The sequence below is a fragment of the Coenobita brevimanus genome, chromosome 78, assembly GCF_032717465.1.
Source record: "Coenobita brevimanus isolate Jiangsu-jjx chromosome 78, ASM3271746v2, whole genome shotgun sequence".
Lineage (NCBI taxonomy): Eukaryota > Metazoa > Arthropoda > Malacostraca > Decapoda > Coenobitidae > Coenobita > Coenobita brevimanus.
In genome coordinates, this window is record NC_137031.1 from 30,042,751 (window position 1) to 30,068,752 (window position 26,002).

Sequence of the window (26,002 nt, forward strand, 5' to 3'; positions counted from 1 at the left end):
CACAGCAGGAACCAAAGAAGACAGCAGCCAGCATGGCAACAACTGGTGACAGGACCAAAGCAATTTCTATTGGTCCTTCCCTACAATGGGATGTAGGGGCATATCTGGCTTTGTTTTCCATCCATCATCCAATCCTATAGCCCTTCCAAAATATCGAGATCGTTTCGGCGGTCCCTCACGGGAACTCCCATACATGCGACATTGCCACAGTTTCTACTGGGCCAATTATCGGATTAGAGACAAACCCCAAGGGACAACCCTCACTCCCAGCTCATTACCTCTCTCTCTCTCTCTGCATAAAAAATCAACATTTTATCGAGATTTATTTCTATAAAAGGTCTGCACGGTTTTATGAATTATTAGAATCTGAGGAAAAACCTGACTGTCTGTATGTCTCTCTCTCTCTGCTTATAAAACCTACATTTTATGGAGATTTATTTCTATAAAAAGTCTACACAGTCTTATGAATTATTATAACTGGAGGAAAAGCCTCCTGACTCTGCCTGCCTGCCTGTCTGTCTGCCTCTCTCTCTCTCTCTCTTTCTGCATATAAAATCTACATTTTATAGAAATTTATTTCTATAGTCTATATGGCTTTAAGAATTATTATTATCTGAGGAAAAGCCTCCTGACTCCATCTCTGATGGCAGTCAGAGAGGAAGTGACCTGCAAATTGACACCTAACCTACCCTCACTGACTCACCTACAAGCGTGACAGCATTGGAAAGCAACGGTGCCAAGTGTTGAGGTATTTAAAAAAAAGTCATTGTTATTATTAAAAACAATAGGCATTTTCATACGCTATATAGCCTTATTAGAGAATTATATATATATATATATATATATATATATATATATATACTGTATAGTGGTGGGTGAGGGCACTCACCATCCACTCACTCGATGTAGTGCTGCTGTTGGGTGTCTGCCCTTTCCTCTCCTCCATCTTTCTTTCCTTCCATCCTCTTCTGTCTTTCCTTGTCTTTCTGCCCATGGGTGACTTTACACTCCCTCTTCTGTCTTTCAATCCTTCATTCTTTCCTCTTCCTTCTGCCTGTGGGTGACTCTACACTGACTGACAAGCCAAATGGTTTCCTGAACACCAGGAAACCATTTACTACGCTGGGTGGTAACCATATAACCAAATTTTGGCGCCTGGTGGTTTAGTGGGTAATTATTGCACTCCAATCAGATTGAGCCAGTGAAGGTTTATATCCAAGGGGTGGTTGGGGTTGATTGCTCACGTGATGCCACTCAGGGATGAGTGAGGCAGGTCACTCTCATCTTAAATGTCGAGACCAACTGCCCAGCCCCGGGCTCCTACGCTCCTCATGGGGCAATGTAGGATTGGATGATGGATGGATGGATATATACTGTACATAAATTTCATTAAGAAGTAGTAAATAGCTGACATGAGAGAGAGACGTGTCTTTTGGTACAGATTCGGCAGCGTTGCACGAAGGGGAATTCCCGTGACGGACAACGCCCAAACGATCTCGATATTTTGGAAGGACTATACTGTACATTGCCTCATGAGGATCGTAGGAGCCCGGGGCTAGGCTTTGTTTTAACATCTATAAACAGAAATCATGTACAGCAAGAGCTGCCAGCCACATCCTGGTTGACATTACAGCCAAGAAATTTCATTATTATTATGAACCTCTACATCACCATGTCTAAGGTTCAATGATAAATCCTGGCACGAAAATGACCACATACAGTAAAACATCAAGTCGACCCTGCAGAAGGCAGAATTTCCAGTAAGTCGAACTCTGACTGCGGTGTCTATCTATCTATTGCCAGACGCCATAACCCCGTAAGGGGTGGCCATTTGACTTTGAGTTTTGGTGTGACAGTGTTTATTCCAAGGGTTACATTTTAGTTTCTTATATTCCAAGTGCTATATTTTAGTGTCTTATATTCCATGTGTTACATTTTAGTTTAGTTAACTGTAAAGTAAATAAGTTAAGAACTTTATGTAATTGACTGTTGCACCCCTCCACCTATGCAACCACCTATTCTAGCCTAGCCTATGACATGCACCGAATTGTTTCTATTGTTTAATTTTATTGCTTTACAAAAGCCCGAGAAGAGTTCTGGACAAATGTGGAAGTGTGCATGGAAAAGTTTGGAAGGAATGAGTGTGTGTTTTTGATCAGTGATATGAATGGTAAAGTAGGGAATGTGAAGGTGGATGAAATAGTTGGTGAGTGGGGTGTGCCTGCTGAGATAGATGAGAATGGCAGTGCATTAGTGGACATTTGTGCTGGGAGGGGGTTGGTGATAGCCAATACCCTCTTCAGGCATAAAATGATCCAGAGTTGTACATGGCAAGTGATGAGAAGGGTGGGTGGTGAAGTGAATAAAAGGAAGGCAATGACTGATTATGTGTGTGTGGATGAAAGAATGCGAAGATGTGTCATGGATGAAAGAGCTTATAGAGGTTGGGAGAGTGGACTTTCTAACCACTACTTGGTGGTGGCCAGAATCAAGATCCAAATAAGATGGAGTAATAGAAGAAGGGATGGACTGGAAGAAGGAGTATTTGCAAGGAGAGTGGAAAGGTTACAAGAGGATGAGAAAAAGGCAGAATATAAGAGAGAAGTGGAGGAACGATTAGGCAAATATTAATTGGAGCAGATGGGGGATGTGGAAGGTGTGTGCAAGATATTCATAGAAGAAATATGTGCAGCATGTGATGTGTGTGGGATGAAGAGAAGATGGAGGGGGGTGCATGGAACAGCGTGGTGAAATGAAGCGGTGAGACACGCTGTGGCACAAAAGAAGAAAGCATACAATGAATGTATGAGAAATAGGGGCGTGGAAGAAGTGGAGAGGCGGAAGAGCGTGTTATATGTAGAAAGAAAGAGAGCGGTAAAAAGATTAGCAAGAGAGAGTAAGAAGAGAGTGGATGAGAAATTTGGAAGGAATTTGAGTGTAAAGTGGAGGAAGTGTAAAAAAATGTTCTGGACAGAGGTGAAGTGAGTAAGACAAGGTGGAAGTGAAGTTAGCAGGGGAGTGAATGATAACAATGGTAGATTACTAGTGAAGAAGGGAGAAAAAGTGAGCAGATGGAGAGAACACTTAAAGGAATTGTTGAACATAGAGGATGGAAGTGATGCGAGTATAAGTGGCTGGGGAATGGCTGGGAGAAGGAGGGAGGTGAGAAGACAGGAAGAAATCAGTAGGATAGAAGTTGTGGAAGCAATGAAGAAAGTTAAATTGGGGAAAGCCCCAGGAATTGATGGAGTGTGTGGTGAAATGCTGAAGCATGGGGGAGAGATAGTAATAGAATGGATGTGGAAGATGTGCAGATTGGCCTGGGAGGAAGGTAGAGTCCCGGAGAATTGGAAGTCAGGTATAATTATTCCCTTGTACTATGGAAAAGGGGAAAAAGAAGTGTGTGGTAATCATAGGGGCATTTGTCTTCTTAGTATAATAGAAAAAGTGTATGGTAAGATACTTATTGACAGAGTTAGGGAAATAACAGAGAAATTAGTTGGAGAAGAACAGGGAGGCATTAGGAAGGGAAGAGGTTGTGTAGATCAGATATTCATTCTTAGATCTTTAGTGGAAAAGTTTCTAGAGGAGGGAAAGAAGTTGTATGCGGCTTTCATGGATTTGGGGAAAGCATATGACAGGGTGGATAGACAAGGATTGTGGAAAGTGTTAAGAATATATGGAGTAGATGGGAAGTTGTTGATTGCTGTGAAGAGTATGTATGATGGTGCTAAGGCTGCAGTGTGTGTCGATGGTGAACTAAGTGAATTTTCCTCTTTGAAGGTTGGGTTGAAACAGGGATGTGTCATGTCTCCATGGCTGTTCAATCTGTATATGGATGGGGTAATAAAAAAGGTACAAGGTAGGGTAGTGGATGTTGGAGTGGCCCTGGTGAGAGAGGATAGTGTTTGGAAACTCCCTGTACTGTTGTTTGCAGATGATACTGTGTTGTTGAGTGAAGACAAAGGGGAGCTGCAAGGCTTGGTGGATGAGTTTGGGAGTGTGTGTAAGAAACGGAATCTAAAGGTGAATGCAAGGAAGAGTAAAGTGATGGTCTTTAAGAGAGGTGAAGTCAGTGAATGTACAGCGAGGCTGGATGGTGAGGAATTGGAAAATGTGAGTACGTTTAAGTACTTGGGTAGTGTGATGAGTAAGGATGGAGGTTTGGAGGGTGAAGTGCTTGAAAGGGGTACAGCAGGGAAGAAAGGTTGCTGGTTCCTTGAAAGCAGTGATAAGAAACAGGGAAGTGAGCATGGAAGTGAAAAAGTTACTACATGACAGTCACGTCGTTGGAAGGGCACAAGTCAAGAGTGACAGCAGTGGAAATGAGTTATTTAAGAGGAGCCTGTGGAGTCACATGGAGAGACAGGCTGACAAATGAGGATATAAAGGAGCATTGTGGTGTGGATGTGATAGGAAGCGTTAGGAGGAATACACTGAGGTGGTTTGGCCATGTGGAGAGGATGGAGGGTGAAAGACTGACAAAGAGAGTGTATGTGAGTGAGGTGGAGGGGGGGAGAGGAAGGGGGAGGCCGAGGATGAGATGGAAGGATGGGGTGGAGAGGTATATGAGAGAGGGGGGTGTGAGTTGGGAGCAGGGCAGTGAAATGGTAGGGGACAGGGCGACGTGGAGGCGACTTGTTTGCGGCCACCCTGAACAGGATTGATGCGTCTGGCAATAAATAGACAGATAGATAAATGCTCCTTCACTTTAGTGTTAATGAAAAAGTAATCACATAATTTGCAATTATTATTTTTTAATTATAGTAAAACCTCGATATAATGGACTTCAGTAGACCAGAATTCACTTTTTTCGGCACTGAGGAGCTACCTGACTACATTCTCATACGTTGGAAAAAGTTCGATAAAGCTAGCAGCAGTCTGGACTGCCTGACCACTTCAGCTATGTTGACCACAATACTGCACAGTAAATAAATATGTTTATTGGTGTACAGTACAGTATTATTTTATATATTATACCATCTGCTTACTGTAGTGACTGTATAATAAAGTACAGTACTGCAATGGTAGTGAATAGTTTAAAAATTGTTGGTGCAATCCGGACTAATGTTCACAACAGAAAAAGTCCGAGTTAGCAGTGGAAAGTCCGGATGTCATTTTTATCAGAATTTCGTTTTTTCGGAATGGCTTGAGCCCCAATTAGTCCATTATAGTGAGGTTTTACTGTATTTCCAGTTAGTCAGACAATTCGTTAAGTCGAACTACCCTAGATCCCCACATAGTTCGACTTATAAAGGGCTTACTGTACAAATGCCTACAGAAATGTTGACCTGATTCCCAGTACCTTTCGCTTAGAAAGTGGTATTTAGGTAAACAACACCAAATAGCATTATGTACTGTACATGTTCTTACCTTGTTCATATCTCACATTATGTGAGAAGAAACCACAAAACTGTACGGTACACTAAAGCCGAGGCTTCGCCATAAGGAAGAATGTGAAATGCATAACCTATCACTCAACAGTTTCAGGGTCAAAATTCGGAGAAACTCTCATACTTACCAGTATTTTACATCCTAAGTCAACAATACCGAAGGAAAAATGTCCCAAAAAATAAAACCCAGAGATAATGATCGAAATCACGAGTGCCATCACATCAGAGAAATAAACATCTAAAAATATATTATTATCCACATTTAAATCTTTATCTATCTATCTATTGCCAGATGCCTCAATCCCGTTTGGGGTGGCCACAAACAAATCGCCTCCAAGTCGCCCTGTCCCCTGCCATTTCACTGCCCTGCTCCCAACTCACACCCCCCTCTCTCATATACCTCTCCACCCCATCCCTCCATCTCATCCTCGGCCTCCCCCTCCCTCTTCCCCCCTCCACCTCACTCACATACACTCTCTTCGTCAGACTTTCACCCTCCATCCTCTCCACATGGCCAAACCACCTCAGTGTGTTCCTCATAACGCTCCCTATCACATCCACATCAACACCACAATGTTCCTTTATATCCTCATTCGTCAGCCTATCTCTCCATGTGACTCCACAGGCTCCTCTTAAATAACTCATTTCCACTGCTCTCACTCTTGACTTGTGTCCTTCCAACAACGTCCAAGCTTCACTTCCGTACATTAGAGTTGGTATCACAATACTGTCATGTAGTAACTTTTTCACTTCCATGCTCACTTCCCTGTTTCTTATCACTGCTTTCAAAGAACCAGCAACCTTTCTTCCCTGCTGTACCCTTTCAAGCACTTCACCCTCCAAACCTCCATCCTTACTCATCACACTACCCAAGTACTTAAAGCACTCATTTTCCAATTCCTCACCATCCAACCCCGCTGTACATTCACCGACTTCACCTCTCTCAAGGACCATCACTTTACTCTTCCCTACATTCACCTTCAGATTCCGTTTCTTACACACACTCCCAAACTCATCCACCAAGCCTTGCAGCTCCCCTTCGTCTTCACTCAACAACACAGTATCATCTACAAACAACAGTACAGGGAGTTTCCAAACACTATCCTCTCTCACCAGGGCCACTCCAACATCCACTACCCTACCTTGTACCTCTTTTATTACCCCATCCATGTACAGATTGAACAACCATGGAGACATGACACATCCCTGTTTCAACCCAACCTTCAAAGAGAAAAATTCAGTTAGTTCACCATCCACAAGCACTGCAGCCTTCGCACCATCGTACATACTCTTCACAGCATTCAACAACTTCCCATCTACTCCATATATTCTTAACACTTTCCACAATCCTTGTCTATCCACCCTGTCATATGCTTTCTCCAAATCCATGAAAGCCGCATACAACTTCTTTCCCTTCTCTAGAAACTTTTCCACTAAAGATCTAAGAATGAATATCTGATCTACACAACCTCTTCCCTTCCTAAAGCCTCCCTGTTCTTCTCCAACTAATTTCTCTGTTCTTTCTCTAACTCTGTCTATAAGTATCCTACCATACACTTTTCCTATTATACTAAGAAGACAAATGCCCCAATGATTACCACACACTTCTTTTTCTCCTTTTCCTTTGTACAAGGGAATAATTATATCTGACTTCCAATCCTCCGGGACTCTACCTTCCTCCCAGGCTAATCTGCACATCTTCCACATCCATTCTACTACTATCTCTCCCCCATGCTTCAGCATTTCACCACACACTCCATCAATTCCTGGGGCTTTCCCAGATTTAACTTTCTTCATTGCTTCCACAACTTCTATCCTACTGATTTCTTCCATGAACACTGTAAGAAGATTGATCGTCGACACGAAATTTCAACCTCTCAGTGCAAACAGATTATTGCTCTTAATCAGCAAATATTCCCAGCAAGACATAACTCAGCAGCTTAACATCAAGAAGAGAACATTTAATGAATGGATAAAAGATATAGAAGCAGAACGTAGAAATTTGCCAAGTGGAGCCCCTCGACGCACAAGACAAATTATTGCAAGCGCCCATGAACAACCCCTAACCACCTGTGCTGCTATCAAGAGGCAAATTAATCTGCCAGCATTCAGTGAAGTTAGTGAAACCAGTGCAATTATTGGAGGAAAATATGTCATTATTATTGACACAATGAAATTTCAACTTGGCATAAAATATGGAGGGCAGTTTCATGAAAGAACTAAAGACGGAGGGGGCAACACTCAAAAGCAAGAGTGCGACAACTAAGTCAGACGAAGGGGATTGTAGTATGAGAAAGGGGGGGGGGAGGGGGGAATGACCAAGACTGAGACATCCACTCTCATCTACTGGCATGATAATGACTGACAAAGTCTAGGTTGCAGTGTTGCCAAAGGAAAATTATAAAAATCCACTAGATTGGTCTCAAAAGTGGCAAAAATATGCCAGACTGAGGGATAGTAAAGAGTAAAAGAAAAATGTTACGCAGGACTTTCACAACGACGGGTGAAAACATGCCAATGTCGCTTTTTATTTCATTATTGGGAGGGAGCTATACTTAACTAACATTTTTGCATGATTAGTTTTTTTTACACCATAAATAATGTGTGCTGGGCTGGCAAAGTTTGTTCCCATCTCCTAACTCTCAATAAAGAGAACATTGCCAGACCCAGGGAGTTCTGTCAGAAATCTAAAGAAAGCAAGGCATCACTTATTTGGGCGATCATACTTGAATAACCTGCATTATAGGTATTCTATCTATCTATCTATTGCCAGACGCCTCAATCCCGTTTGGGGTGGCCACAAACAAATCGCCTCCAAGTCGCCCTGTCCCCCGCCATTTCACTCCCCTGCTCCCAACTCACACCCCCCTCTCATATACCTCTCCTCCACCCCATCTCTCCATCTCATCCTCGGCCTCCCCCTCCCTCTTTCCCCCTCCACCTCACTCACATACACTCTCTTCGTCAGTCTTTCACCCTCCATCCTCTCCACATGGCCAAACCACCTCAGTGTGTTCCTCATAACGCTTCCTATCACATCCACATCAACACCACAACGCTCCTTTATATCCTCATTCGTCAGCCTGTCTCTCCATGTGACTCCACAGGCTCCTCTTAAATAACTCATTTCCCACGGCTCTCACTCTTGACTTGTGTCCTTCCAACAACGTCCAAGCTTCACTTCCGTACGTTAGAGTTGGTATCACAATACTGTCATGTAGTAACTTTTTCACTTCCATGCTCACTTCCCTGTTTTCTTATCACTGCTTTCAAAGAACCAGCAACCTTTCTTCCCTGCTGTACCCTTTCAAGCACTTCACCCTCCAAACCTCCATCCTTACTCATCACACTACCCAAGTACTTAAACGTACTCACATTTTCCAATTCCTCACCATCCAACCTCGCTGTACATTCACTGACTTCACCTCTCTCAAAGACCATCACTTTACTCTTCCCTACATTCACCTTTAGATTTCGTTTCTTACACACTCTCTCAAACTCATCCACCAAGCCTTGCAGCTCCCCTTCGTCTTCACTCAACAACACAGTATCATCTGCAAACAACAGTACAGGGAGTTTCCAAACACTATCCTCTCTCACCAGGGCCACTCCAACATCCACTACCCTACCTTGTACCTCTTTTATTACCCCATCCATGTACAGATTGAACAACCATGGAGACATGACACATCCCTGTTTCAACCCAACTTTCAAAGAGAAAAATTCACTTAGTTCCCCATCCACACGCACTGCAGCCTTCGCACCATCGTACATACTCTTCACAGCATTCAACAACTTCCCATCTATTGCATATATTCTTAACACTTTCCACAATCCTAGTCTATCCACCCTGTCATATGCTTTCTCCAAATCCATGAAAGCCGCATACAACTTCTTTCCCTTCTCTAGAAACTTTTCCACTAAAGATCTGAGAATGAATATCTGATCTACACAACCTCTTCCCTTCCTAAAGCCTCCTGTTCTTCTCCAACTAATTTATCTGTTCTTTCTCTCTGTCAATAAGTATCCTACCATATACTTTTCCTATTATACTAAGAAGACAAATGCCCCTATGATTATCACACACTTCTTTTCCCCTTTTCCTTTCTACAAGGGAATAATTATACCTGACTTCCAATCCTCCGGGACCTCTACCTTCCCTCCCAGGCCAATCTGCACATCTTCCACATCCATTCTACTACTATCTCTCCCCCATGCTTCAGCATTTCACCACACACTCCATCAATTCCAGGGGCTTTCCCTGATTTAACTTTTCTTCATTGCTTCCACAATCTCTATCCTACTGATTTCTTCCTGTCTTCTCACCTCCCTCCTTCTTCCAGCCATTCCCCAGCCACTTATACTCGCATTACTTCCATCCTCCACGTTCAGCAATTCCTTAAAGTGTTCTCTCCATCTGCTCACTTTTTTCTCCCTTCTCCACTAGTAATCTACCATTTTTATCTTTCACTCCCCTGCTAACTTCACTTCCACCCTGTCTTACTCTTTTCACCTCTTTCCAGAACATTTTCTTACAGTCCCTCCACTTTACACTCAAATTCCTTCCAAATTCCTCATCCACTCTCTTCTTACTCTCTCTTACTAATCTTTTCACCTCTCTCTTTCTTTCTACATATAACTCTCTCTTCCACCTCTCAACTTCTTCCACGCCCCTATTTCTCATCCATTCATTGTATGCCTTCTTCTTTTGTGCCACAGCCCGTTTCACCTCTTCAGTCCACCACGCTGTTCCTTGCACCCCCCTCCGTCTTCTCTTCCTTCCACACACCACATCACATGCTGCACATATTTCTTCTGTAAATATTCTACACACACCTTCCACGTCCCCCATCTGCTCCAACTCATATTTGCCCAATCGTTCCTCCACTTCTCTCTTATACTCTGCCTTTTTCTCATCCTCTTGTAACCTTTCCACTCTCCTTGCAACTACTTCCTCTCGTCTTTCCCCTTCTTCTATTCCTCCATCTTACTTGAACTTTAACTCTGGCCACCACCAAGTAGTGGTCAGAAAGTCCACTCCCCCAACCTCTATAAACTCTTGCATCCAATATACATCTTCGCATCCTTTCATCCACACACACATAATCAATCATTGCCTTCCTTTCACTCAATTCACCACCCACCCTTCATCACTCGCATGTATACCTGTGGATCATTTTATGCCTGAAGAAGGTATTGGCTATCACCAACCCCTCCCAGCACAAATGTCCACTAACGCACTCCCATTCTCATCTATCTCAGCAGGCACACCCCACTCACCAACTATTCCATCCACTTTCACATTCCCAACTTTACCATTCATATCACCAATCAAAAACACTCTATCATTCCTTCCAAACTTTTCCATGCACTCTTCTACATTTGTCCAGAACTCTTCTCTCACTCTTCTAGCACGATCTTGCGTTGGCGCATACACACACACAATCGCCCACATTTGTATTCCAACTTTCAACTTTACCCACACAATCCTTGATCCAACTGATCCATACTGTCTTATGCTCCTCTTCCATCTTTTACTCACAACTATACATACTCCTTCCTTTGCCCTCTCATTCTCACCTACTCCTGCACATATACCCCATCCATACTCCCATTCTCTCACACTTTCTCCTCTCCATTTTGTTTCAGTTATTCCACATACATCCACTTTCGCATCCTCAAGCACCTGGACAATCTCTCTCTCTTTCACCTCATCATTTGCTCCCCTTACATTCCACGTTCCAATTGCAATGTCCTTTGTCCGGTCCTTGGTCGTCAACGTTTGGTCAGTCCTTGTCCGAGGCTTATTGTTTCTTTTTTAGTTGGTTGTTTTCCGGGGAGGGGCACCAACCCTCCGCCAACCCTTTTAGTCGCCTTTTACGACAAGCAGGCACAGAGCAGCTTGTGACTGAAGTAGCTGAACATCTGTTTGCTTCCATACAATGTTCCATATATCCTTTTCCCATGTATTAAGAGAAGTTCACCAACATACTAATTCCATGAGTCATGAACAAAGAAAAGTTCCTGGATATTGGTTCGATTAATTTCTAACTGCCTTGGCCACAAACTCCCGAAAATTGCCAATGCCCACTTGAAAACTCAATTGAAGTTGGTCACCCCTTCCTGGCTAACACAGTCACATGCTTTCTAAAATCCCTTCCATGATAATTAATTACAAACAGTACAAAAATTCTGCAATAATGCAATCATTAGCTATTATACCAGTTTTCTAGACATGATTTACTATGAAAAATATTGTAGAACATTTACTTCAATACATAAAACGATACGTGATGCAATATCATTCATCACATAATATTACAAGTCTCGCTGCCTGTTTATCTTGAAATGCGTATCACATACAGTAGTTTGCAAACAGATTAACACTGCATCTGAAAAATGCTGAAGTGAATGTACCGAATGTTGCTTATGAAAAAAGTACAATTTTCAAAACCGGAAACATGGGAAGATGAAACTGCTGGCTGAAATCGCGAGCAGCGAACAGACCTAACCCATACTGCGTGAGGTCAGTACAGACAATCTTATTTTGACCCGTACTAATATTTTGCTGTCGAACTACTATATATTACTTTTATGTATAGGACTGGATGACGATGATGATGATGACAACGACGACAATGATGATATTTTCACATCTGAAATAGTAGGAAAGAGCATGAATCAAAAGTAAGTAGTTGCTGACTGAGCTATGAATATCTGTCCCGTAAAATGAGACAGTATGCTAATGTTTCCATACCAACCTTGCCAGCCAGGTAACAAACAACACTCAGAAAGTCCCTCAATCGTGGGAAGAATCTGTCATTGCATACAGTCTTCATCAGAGGTCTACTAACATCTTCCAATCAAGTACTGTATATTAGTTTCATATATCTATCTATCTATCTATCTATAGCCCGACCCCCTAATCCCGCAAAGGGTGGCCGCAGACAAAACGCCTCCAAGTCACTCTGTCCCCCACCAATTGACTACCCTCCCCTCAACTCACCCCCCCCTCCCTCATATACCTCTCAACTCCATCCCTCCACCTCATCCTCAGTCTACCCCTCCCTCTCCCTCCCTCCACCTCACCTACATACACCCTCTTAGTCAGTCTTTCATTCTCCATTCTCTCCACATGTCCAAACCACCTCAGTGTATTTCTCCTAATCTTTTCAACCACATCCACATCTACCCCACAACGTTCCTTCACTTCTTCATTCGTCAACCTGTCCCTCCACGTCACTCCACATGCTCCTCTCAAGTAACTCATTTCCACTGCTCTCACTCTTGACTTCTTCCCCTCTTGCAAGGTCCACGCCTCGCTTCCATATGTCAGGGTAGGGATCACAATACCATCATGCAGTGACTTCTTAACTTCCATACTCACCTCCCTATTTCTCATCACGGCTTTCAGTGTACCAACAACCTTTCTTCCCTGCTGTACCCTTTCACGTACTTCATCCCCCAAAGTTCCATCCTTACTCATCACACTACCCAAGTACTTGAATGCACTCACATTCTCCATATCCTCACCATCCAACCTCACTGCACACTCTGTGACTTCATTCCTCTCAAACACCATAACTTTACTTTTGTTTACATTAACTTTCAGCTTCCTCCTCCTACACACTGTCCCAAATTCATTCACCAAACCTTGCAACTCCCATTCATCTTCACTCAACAATACTGTATCATCAGCAAACAGCAACACCGGAAGCTTCCAAATCTCACCCTCATTCATTAGGGCCAGCCCCACATCCACTGCCCTACCTTGCATCTCCTTTACAACCCCATCCATATATATATTAAACAGCCATGGAGACATCACACACCCCTGTTTCAGTCCCACATTGAGATCAAAGAACTCACTCAGCTCACCATCCACTCTCACCGTAGCCCTAGCTCCTTCGTACATACTCTTCACAGCACTGAACAATTTCCCCTCCACTCCATATATTCTTAATACCTTCCACATACCTTGCCTATCTATTCTGTCATAAGCTTTCTCCAAGTCCATGAAGGCAGCATACACTTTCCTTCCCTTCTCTAGATACTTCTCCACTAAACATCTTAGAACAAATATCTGATCTACACACTCTTTTCCCTTCCTAAATCCCCCTTGTTCTTCTCCAACTAGCTCCTCTGTCATATGCCTAACCCTATCAATGACTATTCTACCATATATTTTACCAGTCACACTAAGAAGGCAAATACCCCTATGGTTACCACATACTTCTCTCTCCCCTTTTCCTTTGTACTGAGGAACAATTATACCTGATTTCCAGTCCTCTGGAACCCTTCCCTCTTCCCAAGCCAATCTACACAACTTCCATATCCACTCCACAACAATCTCACCCCCATACCTAAGCATTTCACCACACACTCCATCAATTCCTGGGGCCTTTCCCAGCTTAATCTTCTTCATCGCTTCCTCTACTTCCGACCTACTGATCTCTTCCTCCCTCCTCTCATTTCTTCTTCTCCCAGCCATTCCCCAACCACTTATACTCACACTGCTCTCACTCTCTACATTCAATAAATCCTCAAAGTGCTCTTTCCATCTCCTCAATTTCTCTCTCTTCTCCACCAACAATCTATTATTCCTATCTTTCACTCCCCTACTATTTCCCCTTTCACACTGCCTTACTTTCTTTACCTCCTTCCAAAACAATTTCTTACTCTCCCTCCATTTCACACTCAGATTCCTCCCAAACTCTTCATCCACTTTCTTCTTACTCTCCATCACCAGTCTCTTAACCTCCCTTCTCCTGCTCACATATACCTCTCTCTTCTCTCTCTCATCTTCTCCCCTACCTCTACTCGCCAACCATTCACCATATGCCTTTTTCTTTTGTTCCACAGCTCGTTTCACCTCATCATTCCACCATGCTGTCCCTTGCACACCCTTGCATCTCCTCCTCACTCCACAAACCGCCTCACACGCTGCGCCTATCTCTTCCGTGAATATCTTACATACGTCTTCCACCCGTTCCATCTGCTCTAGCTCATACCTTCCCAGTCTTTCTTCCACTATGCTCTTATACTCTGTCATTTTCTCACTATCTTGCAGTTTCTCCACTCTTCTCACAGGAGCTGCTTCCTCCTGTTTTCCCCTTCGTCTCCTCAACCACTTTCTTTGCAGCTCTACCTTGGCCATCACTGTAGATATATGGATACAATTTCTCATTTCATTCAAATAATGAGAGCGTGAACATCGATGGACTGAGTTAAGAACAAGATTGGTCCTGGAAATGAATGGTATACTAACGTGTCTTTTACTTACCATAATGGAGTGTCTTTTCCTCACTGTAGTGAATAAGTAAGTTAATACTTTATTTGTGACTACTGTGATACTTGAAGCACATAAAAGTAGTTTAGCTGACTGACTTTTAACCCGCCCCGTCCCGACGACGTATGGGTACGTTGCAACGATTTGCATTTGCCAGTCCCGGCGACGTACCAGTACGTCGTGCAATTGCAATGTGCATAATTTCGACAATTTTCAAATTTCGCGCTTGATTTGCGGTATGTACCCTCGCCTGACCTTCCCCTACCTGCCACCAGGCGGGGACACTCGGCGACCCCGCGCGACCCGCGCTAGCCCGCCACTCGTCCACTCACCTGGTAGCCACGGTCCTGCTCAGACATGGCTAAGAAAGGTCTCTCAGAGAGCGAGATTCAAGTTGCCCTGGACACCTTTACCGGCGACAGTGATTCCCCACTGGATGACAAGGAGATGGACAAGGATTATGTGCGGCCAGAGGAGGAAGCAACCACCAGCAGTGACGAGGAAGTTCCGTCACCGAGGAAGCGGCAGTACGTGACTTACCGTGCTGCTAGAGAGGGGCAGGAGGCAAAGAAGGCACGTGGTATATCATATCCCTATCCCCAGCGTGCTTTGGAAGCAGAATTCGAGGTCGAGGACGGAGCCGTGGGACGTGCTGCCACGTGGTATGGACGGGAGGTGATTACACATCGTGGCCCAGAGCGCACACCACGTCGTATGAGCAGGTATGGGCCTAGCATTCTGTTTGGGGAGCTAGAAAGTCAAGTGGAGGGAGTGGGGAGTGAAATGGAAAGTCCTGGGATTAGGGAAAGTGAGAGTGACGTGAATGAGTCATTGCTCTCCCTACGTAGTGTGAGGCGGCAGAGTGGATCACGTGGGCCAGTGCGGGTGCGTTCATTATCACGTGGGGTTGTGAGGGAGGGGGAAGGTGGGAAGGAACCACTCCAAAGCACGTCTTATGCTCCCCAATATCCCCTAACACGTGGTCGAGCAAGGTTGCGTGAGAGGGCACATGGTGTGGTAATGGAGGGGGAAGGTGGGGAGGAACCACTCCCAAGCACGTCTTCTGCTCCCCAACATTCAACAATTTCATCCCCACAGCCCCCTAATGTTCCTCAAGGCCGTAAGGGTAAGGGAAAGGGAAAGGGTAAAGGCAGAGGGAAGAGGAGTGACAGTGGGGAAGCCCTCCGTACTCCTTCTCCCTCACCTCCCCAACCAGGATCTCCTCCCCACCCAGACGAAGGCGGTGATGGGGACGAGGGATTTGTGTCGTGGGATTGGGAGGATGGGAGTGATTTTTCTCCCCTCATTCACCCCTTCACTGAGCAAGGGCGATCTGGCTGCATTGCACCAGGTATTCACTGTAATTCAACCAGGTTGGATTTTTTCCACCTGTTTTTCAGTGAGGCATTCGTAGATCAGATCGTTTTTCAAACAAACCTGTTTGCAAGCACCCAGCGCCTAGAAAGTGAAAGATTGGGAACAAGGAGTAGGCATTCTATGATCTATGATTACCCTGTCTCCATTCCAGAAATGTTCTTATTTTTTGCCCTTGTCCTTTTGATGGGTATAATAAGAAAAAATAGAATTCCTGCTTACTGGACTAGGGACCCTGTTATGTTTACCCCCATATTTGGTCAAGTGATGAGCCGTAATCGGTTTCAACAACTTCTAAGTCGCCTCCATTTTTATGATGCTCATGACCCTGCAAATGCAAACAACACTGACAAAATGAGGCGAATTCGGTTGGTCTTTGATCACCTCAAGCAAACCTTTCGATCCTCATTCTATCCCTATAGAGATCTCGTCATAGACGAGAGTCTCGTGTTGTGGAGAGGCAATATTTCATTCAGACAGTATATACCCAGCAAAAGGCACCGTTTTGGGTTCAAGATCTTTGTTATGTGTGACTGTAGGACTGGATACGTGCAAGACATAGTCTTGTACACCGGTGCACAGACAGACATAATAGAAGATCGAAGTATAGGACTTTCGGGAGCAGTGGTAAAGACGATGATACAAGACTACCTTCATCGTGGTCACGTTCTCTACCTTGACAACTGGTACATTAGCCCTCTTCTCGCTCGTTATCTTCACATACATGAAACGGGAGTCTGTGGAACCGTAAAGGCGAACCGGCGTCACATGGTCAAGGTAGGGCGGAAACTTGCAAGGAGTGAGGTTGTCTTCTTCAAAGCCAATAACATCCTTGCAACAATGTGGAACCACAACAGAGAAGTAAGCCTCTTGTCCACGGTTCACCGCCCCTTGATGCACCGTACTGATTCTGTTGATTACCATAGCGAGAGCAGGCGTCGTGTTTGGAAACCTGAGTGTGTAATGGATTAAAATATAAACATGCGCCTCGCGGACCAGTCTGACTCCATGATATCGACGGTAGTGTGTGCCAGGACCACGATGAAGTGGTATAAGAAACTGTTCTTTCACTTACTAGATATCACTGCTCTGAATTGCCACCACCTTCATGCCATGACCACAGGAGTTCAGGAAACATTTGAAGGGTTTGTGAGGGAGCTCACACGAGAAATCTTTGCTAAGTATGCTGTTGAAAGGCCCCAACAGCGCCACCGCACTGCCCCTATTACCCAGACTCCCCAGAGAATATCCGGCCGCCATTTCCCCACTCCTATCCCTCCCCAGCCCAACAGACCTAGGCCCCAGCACAGGTGTCACGTGTGCAGTAATTCCCAGGTGAGACTCACGACACAGAGGAAGGACACCCGCTATGAGTGCGTGCAGTGTGACGTGGGTCTGTGTATTCACCCATGTTTTAGTGAATATCACACGTTGCTGCAATTTTAGCATGGTGTGAATACGAAAGGACGCTGAAATTATGAGGTAAATGCGACAGACAGACGCTCTGTGAAAAGATCAGTCATGTGGATCTCCAAATATTAGTATAAAGTGCCTACGGGTAGAACATAAGTGAAAACATTGGGTGTAAGCATATAAATCTGCCCTAAGTTGAAACTTACATAGAGAGGGTTGTTTGATGCGATATTCTGTCGCTCAGTGCAATAAATACGGCCCGTTATTATATATTTATTATTATGTGACATTCTTACGGGTATAATACAAGTTCAAATTATTGTATATGACGATGTATATTCTAAGTCAAATATTCATAGCATGTCTATAAAGATAAGATTTCCTGACGCTCAGTCGAATGAATAAGGCACGTATTAGTCAAAATAAAAGTCAGCAAGTGATAAAGTGAATAATTAGTATATAAGTGTGTGAGTGAATTAGTATATAAGTGTGTGAGTGAATTAGTATATAAGTGTGTGAGTGAATTAGTATATAAGTGTGTGAGTATTATGTATGACGAAACATTCCTTGCGAGGGTATTTTCAGGCGATATTCTCACGCTCACTTGAATAAATAATGGCAGTAAGTATGTACAGTGCATTCTAGGGGTGTAAACGTGTGTAATGTAAGTGGGAAAATATAATTGGAGTGAATAAATAAAGTAGATGATGAAACACGAGTGTTTGAGATCGTGGTTGCTACGTGAATAGGCGCTAGCATATCGCTAAATGCCCTCGTAATGAATGAAAATAATTGAAAACCTTTACAGTGGTGGAGGAAAGGTTCTATGTAAATGGGAAAATAATTGGAAAATGATAAAACAATTTGGTATGTTGAAATACGAGTCATAGCGAGTGAGCTTACTAAGCTGATGTGCGCTAAACTTATGCTGCATGTCATCATAATGAATGAAAACATCTGAAAACACTTACAAACAGTTGTAATTGGTAAATTGTCATTGAAACAGAAGTATACAAGTAGAAAAAATGATAGGTTGACTCATACCAGAAACTTAGCATATAGCATGTTACGACTCGGACCAAACTCGCTATGCTCGCGCGATGGTACAATGCTTATTTTTCCTATATATGTGTCTGAAATCCATTATAATGTTACTGTTATTGTTTATTAGTTCAAATTCAATAAATGTAGAGGTGTTGTGTGTTGTTTCTCCCATTATTCCTTACCATAGAAAACGTAAACGCATATCCAGCCCATTACAGAATACGATACCTGCGGGGGGGAACCGCACCTGTACAGACCACTTATAGACCGCAGGGACCACTTTCTTCATGATTTTCCATCGTTTCTCGACCTAAGCGGAAGTTTTAGAAGAAAAAAAATTTTTCCAAAAAGGCTCGGGACTGGGGGATGTCATAGGTGCGGAAAGCCTTGGGACGTGACAGGTTAATGTATTAATTTAAGTTATCCAGTTATCAAGTGAGAATTATTAACTTTTGGGAGTTTGTGGCGAAGACAACCAAACAGAATGCAAAGTTTGTTCAATTTTAGTGATGCATAATACTATTTTCTTTTATCAGTCCATGTACAGTAGGTTTATATTCAGATGCATGAGATAGATGAGGGTTGTGGGTGGTCCCCATAATAAACAATTATCTTTACAGCAAGTTTGCCTTACCCTTCCTGCCTGGATATATGATTAACACCAAATACCATGTAGCCTTGAATGTACACTCTCACCAAAAAGTTTTCTAAGCTCAGGCCACAATGAGAGTCAAATGTACAAAACATAGCTAGTCATCCTGGAATGGTTGGTATGCATGATTCTGATGACACACTTCCAAGCCATTTCAGTGATGTCTAGTGCATACAGATGTATTAATCACCTTTGATGAAGTATACAATGTTGCAATATACTTCTGAAACCAGGAGATGTACTTCTGTGGCACAGTTTACCATTGATACAGTAATCCCGCATATTTCGCGGTAGTTACGTTCTTGTAACCCCCGCGAAAAGTCAATTCCGCGAATACTCTATTAACAATTGAAAACTTGCACTTGTGTCCACCATGCTGCCCATCACACAGTCCATGTCCATACTGATTGCGAGACAATTCGCCGTCAGACAATTCCCCGTCAAAACATGGACGATTCCCCTTCAGAACAATTCGCACCCTGGACGATTCCCCGCCATTCTATAAATATACTAATCAATACTTTCATCAATATACTTATCATTAATTAATCAATACTTTGATAACTATATTTCAGGGGGATCCAGCAGTCTATGTTCAGTAGCGTAGGTTCTGGATATTATTTATTAGTTGCACCTTTAGTCAATAATTAACTTGTTTCTTCCTCGCTGTAGTCGCCTTTGAATTATATTCTAGCGTCACCCATAGCTATCTTCATTAATGAAGGCGAATTGTTTTGTGTTTGTTGTGACTGCGAATTGTCCCGAAACCTCCATACTCATCCCGAAATACCTTCTTACAAGATTGAAAGCACATACTCCATTATGAAGGAAAAACGTAAACACCGTACTGTAATACACAATTATCTACACATTTATTCACAAAACAGTACAAAATAAAAAGATGCATTAACTGGTGATAGCAAACACTCGCACGGTCGTTTCTTAGCTTATCCAGTAACACAATTTTCTCTGCTAAGGTCATAACTTGATCGTTTTGTCACTTTGGAGTTCTTACTAATTGTATTATTAGCCCTTGGTGAGGCTGGCTTACGTCCTGGGGCCATGTGGAAAGCAAGTGGGAGGCAAGAGGCTCATATCATAGTGTGGTTACAACCACAACTACCACTCACGGCAGTCAGGCGTGGACTGAAGAATGCGGGACAGAGAGCAGTGTTGCCATATCCAAACAACGAAATTATGCTAGGGCAATGAAAAAATTATGCTAGATTGAGCATATTTGTTCCAAGTAAAAAATGAATTATGCTAACTTGAAGCTAAATGATAAAATTCTATACATATTCGTGCAACATATTAATTATGTATTGTTTACTATGAAAATATTAAAATGAACCTACATACAGTAAGAGGATAAATATCGGTATCTACCCATACTGCTTTTTCCCACGAAACTTACGTTTTTCTGATGGATTTTGATGTGATTCGTTCGATTTTGAGCATCGTTTCCGTCGGAAATAACGAGATTTTGAGTTATGACCCCCCCCATCCCCCTGAAATAATGAGGGATCTTTGGGGAATCGGGGGTTATAGGGAGGGGGGAAAACACAGAAAATGGTCATTTCCGACTGAAATGAAGCTGAAAATCGAATGAATCATACCAAAATCCATCGGAAAAACCTAGGTTTCATGGGTAAAGTACAAAGCTCAAACTTATCCTAACCTAACCTAACCGAACCAAACCGAACCTAACCTAAAACCTAACCTAACCTAACCTAACCTAACCTAATCCAACCCAACCAAGCCCAAACTGAAAGTAACCAATTATTCAAACATCTTACCTTAGTCCTCTCTCTCTCTCTCTCTCTCTGATTTGTAGCTTTTATAAAATTACAGTATTCTAAAAATATTCCATTCCATTTAAAATTATGCTAGAATGATTCTAAAACTTCTAATATGTTAAAAAATATTCCAGACTCGAAAATTTGATCAAAATTATGCTAAAAGAATAAAATTATGCTAGATATGGTAACACTGGCAGAGGGGCCACGGGAAAGGGACAGAGGGTGGCGTGAGTTTACCGCGCTACAATTGGAAGCTGCGGGAATTTCATTTTTTTTTTTTTTTCTGTATATTCAAGGATATTTTTGTTGAACTTATTAATGCTAAGAAAATCCGCGAGAGGGCAAAACCGTAGACAAAAAATCCGCAAAAAATGCGGGATTACTGTACTCCTATATTACTATTACTCTATGAAAAAATGGGTGTTAGAAATGAATGAGCCATCAAAGGGAGGGGAGGAACCACTGTGGATATCAGGAATACTTTACTACTGATACTCCTAGTATTACTTTTAATCTATGAAATGAAGGGTGTTAGAAATGAATGAGCAACCACAGACAGGGAAGGCACCACATGTGGATATCAGGCCTCCATTAAGCAACTGCTGTAAATGATCCATGCTAAGTGTTGCACTGAAATAGATGAACTGCTTACATGGACCACATGCCACATATATATAATTAGCCATTTCTATAAATCAATGTCCTAATATAATTTAATCATCACAATAGATAAGTAACATCACTCAGGCTAATGGCAGACTATTTTATTCAGCTGAAGGGAAAGAAAGTGCTGAAGTAATATATTTCCATCAACTACAACCAGCTGTTTATGGTACGGTGGAATTAAATAGGTATTTATTACTGCAAAACTTCAACACTTATTATACTCTATGAATTATGACTATCAATGGACAAAGACGAAACTGTTATGATCACACAACAGGCATGGGATATGAGCCACTGGAAACACCTAGGGTCCTGGAGAATGGTTAGTCATGGCCGCCACCTACTACAAGCATTGAGAGCTAACTCTTTTGCTCCTGATTCTCACAATGCATGGTGCTTACAAGCTTCAAGAACTTTTTTGGTGTGTGTACAGAGTGACCTCATTACATGTAAAAATTAATGGCTTATTTTTTCTGAACACTGCCAGCACTTACTCACCAGTGCTCAAAACTTCATTAAGTATTAATTTCTATGCGTTTCCCCACAGCAACAAGTTCCAATGTATAAACAAATTTACAACTTGTAGCTGGTAAACCAGTTTTATTGATAGGATAACTAACCCAATGTGGGCTAAGGTGAAAAACTTGAACCCTTTCAGCCCAATGACTGGTTTTGTTGATTACTTACTGATATCTACAGATGGCTGTATTCAGCTTTACTGAGACTTCTTATAGTGAAGGGGTAAAAGAAGGATATAACTAACCCATTCAGTATGAAGTCCTCAAACCTGAACAAAATTACCAAGGGATACAATAAATATAGTGAAAAATGGGTCAGGCAATTGTAAAGGTCATTTACTTAAAATCAGCACTTCCATTCTATAGTATACCTTTTTGAATGTTGTAGTCAGAGAGAGTCCGCCCATCTTCCAGCTGCTTCCCAGCAAAAATGAGCCTCTGCTGATCAGGAGGAATACCTGCAAGGTGGTAAACCCATTATAAATTTAATTTCTTTGCCAGACGCCTCAATCCCGTACAGGGTGGCCACAAACAAACAAATCACCTCCACGTCACCCTGTCCCCCGCCATTTCACTGCCCTGCTCCCAACTCGCACCCCCCTCTCTCACATACCTCTCCACTCCATCCCTCCATCTCATCCTCGGCCTCCCCCTCCCTCTCCCACCCTCCACCTCACTTACATACACTCTCCTCATCAGTCTCTCACCATTCAATCCTTTTTTGTCTTATTGACAGAGTAGAGGTCCAGAGCCAGGCTATTCAGTCCCAAAATTCAAGAGGATAACCAGCTTCACTCATCCCAATAGTCCCTTAAATTTAAACACTTTCAGGTCCCATCCAGTCAGAGCACAAAGACCCTCTATGCATCTTTTTGGTCGTATAGCTACCTCCTAATGTAGTACTGTACATGTAAATGATTTCCATTACACTAAACCATCTTGTCATGCAACAGTCGCCTGATGGCAGCACTACAAGTAATTGAATAATTACAAAAAACACTGAAAACATGATAACCATATGGAAATGGTGATTCAGATCAGATTCACCTCATCATCAACCCAGTGGCATAAACTGCCTGCTGAAGTTGTCCCTTCTCTACACACCACCTTCTTCCAATCTAAGAATAGGGAGGGGAGTTGAGGAATGTTTATATTACTATACTAGACAGCTCAGACATCCCTCTCCAACAACCGTTCATATGATAAAATGAATTCACAATAATATTTTTCTAAAAGTACATAACTATCTGTAACATATATAATTTACTCTACAATGATTTCCTTCAAAGCATTAAACATAAGTCGCTGTGTACACTGTCACAGAGATTCAGAAAACAGATTTACTCTTCAATGCTGCTGCTCATGGGTAGGCATTATATTCTAGCTCCCATCCTTTTCTGCTGGCAAGCCAACCACTGAACTACCCAAACATGTGGATAAACAGTGCCTCGTATGAAGTAAAACAAACCAACACTTTTACCTGGTCGTGGTGTAGTGGTACGCTGCTTGGCTCTCACCTGAGAGTCCCAGGTTCGATTCCTGGCATAGTGGTAATGGACGATTTTTCCTGTGTAAAGTACAGGTTTCTCTCTTCATTCTGACTTGTCATACGTGCTTGGGATAGATTAAAGGCATCTACTTGCCCAAGTGCCAGGGGGTTAACTGATCCTCTTCATGCCCACACTGGAGGTGGAGGGACATTGGTTACAAGATTGTGACAATGAGAGAGAACTTTTAACTGGTCGTGGTGTAGTGGTATGCTGCCTGGCTCTCACCTGAGAGTCCTGGGTTCAATTCCCAGCACAGTGGTAATACACTGGACAAATCAACACGCTGAGTGAGAGCGGCACAGACTAAGAAAAAAGCAATCACACTATAAAGCAGTGGTCCTCAACCTTTTCCAAGTTTCAGGCCACATTTACTAATGTTAACCCTCTCATTACCAATTAACGCAGGCTGTGTCCAACTGCGAGCGAGTACTTGGGACACAGTCCTGCGTGCCCAAGGTCACACAATGAGAGACCCACCCTGTCACAGTGTTATTCCCGCACACTCGATACTTCATAAACAATTTATCCTTACACCCTTATTTATGCTTTGATAACTACAAATTTTTTTCACAATAATCCTGAATAATTGTACTTGCTTAAGGTGTTGTAAAAAAAGATCAGCTGAATGTAAATTATGCCATCCATCCATCCATCATCCAATCCTACACTGCCCCATGAGGAACATAGGAGCCCGGGGCTAGGCAAGTTGGTCCTGACATTTAACCCGTTAACTACTCTATACAGCCTGGGCTGTTCCAAGTGCGACTGCTCAATACAGCCCTAGCGCGCGCGGTGCAAGTCAAATTTAGCACCACCCTATACGTTCCACATCCCTGTTTCAACCCAACCTTCAAAGAGAAAAATTCACTTAGTTCACCGTCCACACACACTGCAGCCTTAGCACCATCATACATACTCTTCACAGCATTCAACAACTTCCCATCTATTCCATATATTCTTAATACTTTCCATAATCCTTGTCTATCCACCCTGTCATATGCTTTCCCCAAATCCATGAAAGAAGCATACAACTTCTTTCCTTTCTCTAGAAACTTTTCCACTAAAGATCTAAGAATGAATATCTGATCTAAACAACCTCTTCCCTTCCTAAAGCCTCCCTGTTCTTCTCCAACTAATTCCTCTGTTCTTTCTCTAACTCTGTCAATAAGTAGCCTACTATACACTTTTCCTATTATACTAAGAAGACAAATGCCCATATGATTACCACACACTTCTTTTTCCCCTTTTCCTTAGTACAAGGGAATAATTATACCACCCTCAAAACAGTCAGAAAAATATAGAAGACAAACTAGAGGAATAAGAACTGAATTAGTGAGGTCTTTAGGCTGTATGCTCACATGAAAGATTATGGGTTTTACAATTTTAAGAGACGATCTATCTATCTACCTATAGCCCAACGCCCTAATCCCGCAAAGGGTGGCCGCGGGCAAAACGCCTCCAAGTCGCTCTGTCACCCACCATTTGACTACCCTCCCACCAACTCACCCCCCTCTCCCTCATATACCTCTCAACTCCATCCCTCCACCTCATCCTTGGTCTACCCCTCGCTCCCTCCACCTCACCTACATACACCCTCTTAGTCAGTCGTTCATTCTCCATTCTCTCCACTTGTCCAAACCACCTCAGTGTATTTCTCCTAATCTTCTCAACCACATCCACATCCACCCAACATTCCTTCACTTGCATTTATTAGTCACCCTGTCCTTCCATATCACTCCACATGCTCCTCTCAAGTAACTCATTTCCACTGCTCTCACTCTTGTTCCCCTCTTGCAAGGTCCACACCTCGCTTCCATACGTCAGGGTAGGGATCACAATACTATCATGCAGTGACTTCTTAACTTCCACACTCACCTCCCTATTGCTCATCACTGCTTTCAGTGAACCAACAACCTTCCTTCCCTGCTGTACCCTTTCACGCACTTCATCCCCCAAAGTTCCATCCTTACTCATCACACTATCCAAGTACTTGAAAGCACTCATATTCTCCATATCCTCACCATCCAACCTCACTGTACATTCTGTGACTTCATTCCACTCAAACACCATAACTTTAATTTTGTTTACATTAACTTTCAGCTTCCTCCTCCTACACACTGTCCCAAATTCATTCACCAAACTTTGCAACTCCCATTCATCTTCACTCAACAATACTGTATCATCAGCAAACAGCAACACTGGAATCTTCCAAATCTCACCCTCATTCATTAGAGCCACCCCCACATCCACCGCCCTACCCTGCACCTCCTTTACAACCCCATCCATGTATATATTAAACAGCCA

At 42.9% G+C, this 26,002-nt stretch overlaps 1 protein-coding gene across 3 annotated transcripts in view; it reads right to left on the reverse strand.

The window, feature by feature from the left end:
* RpL40 (ribosomal protein L40) overlaps window positions 1-26,002 on the reverse strand; it is a 52,662-nt gene that overhangs the window by 8,462 nt on the left and 18,198 nt on the right. For all 3 annotated transcript variants that reach the window (XM_080279487.1, XM_080279486.1, XM_080279485.1), the window contains one exon: window positions 22,520-22,606. In XM_080279487.1, the coding sequence (XP_080135613.1) occupies window positions 22,520-22,606 (87 nt within the window). The remainder of the gene's footprint in view (window positions 1-22,519; window positions 22,607-26,002) is intronic.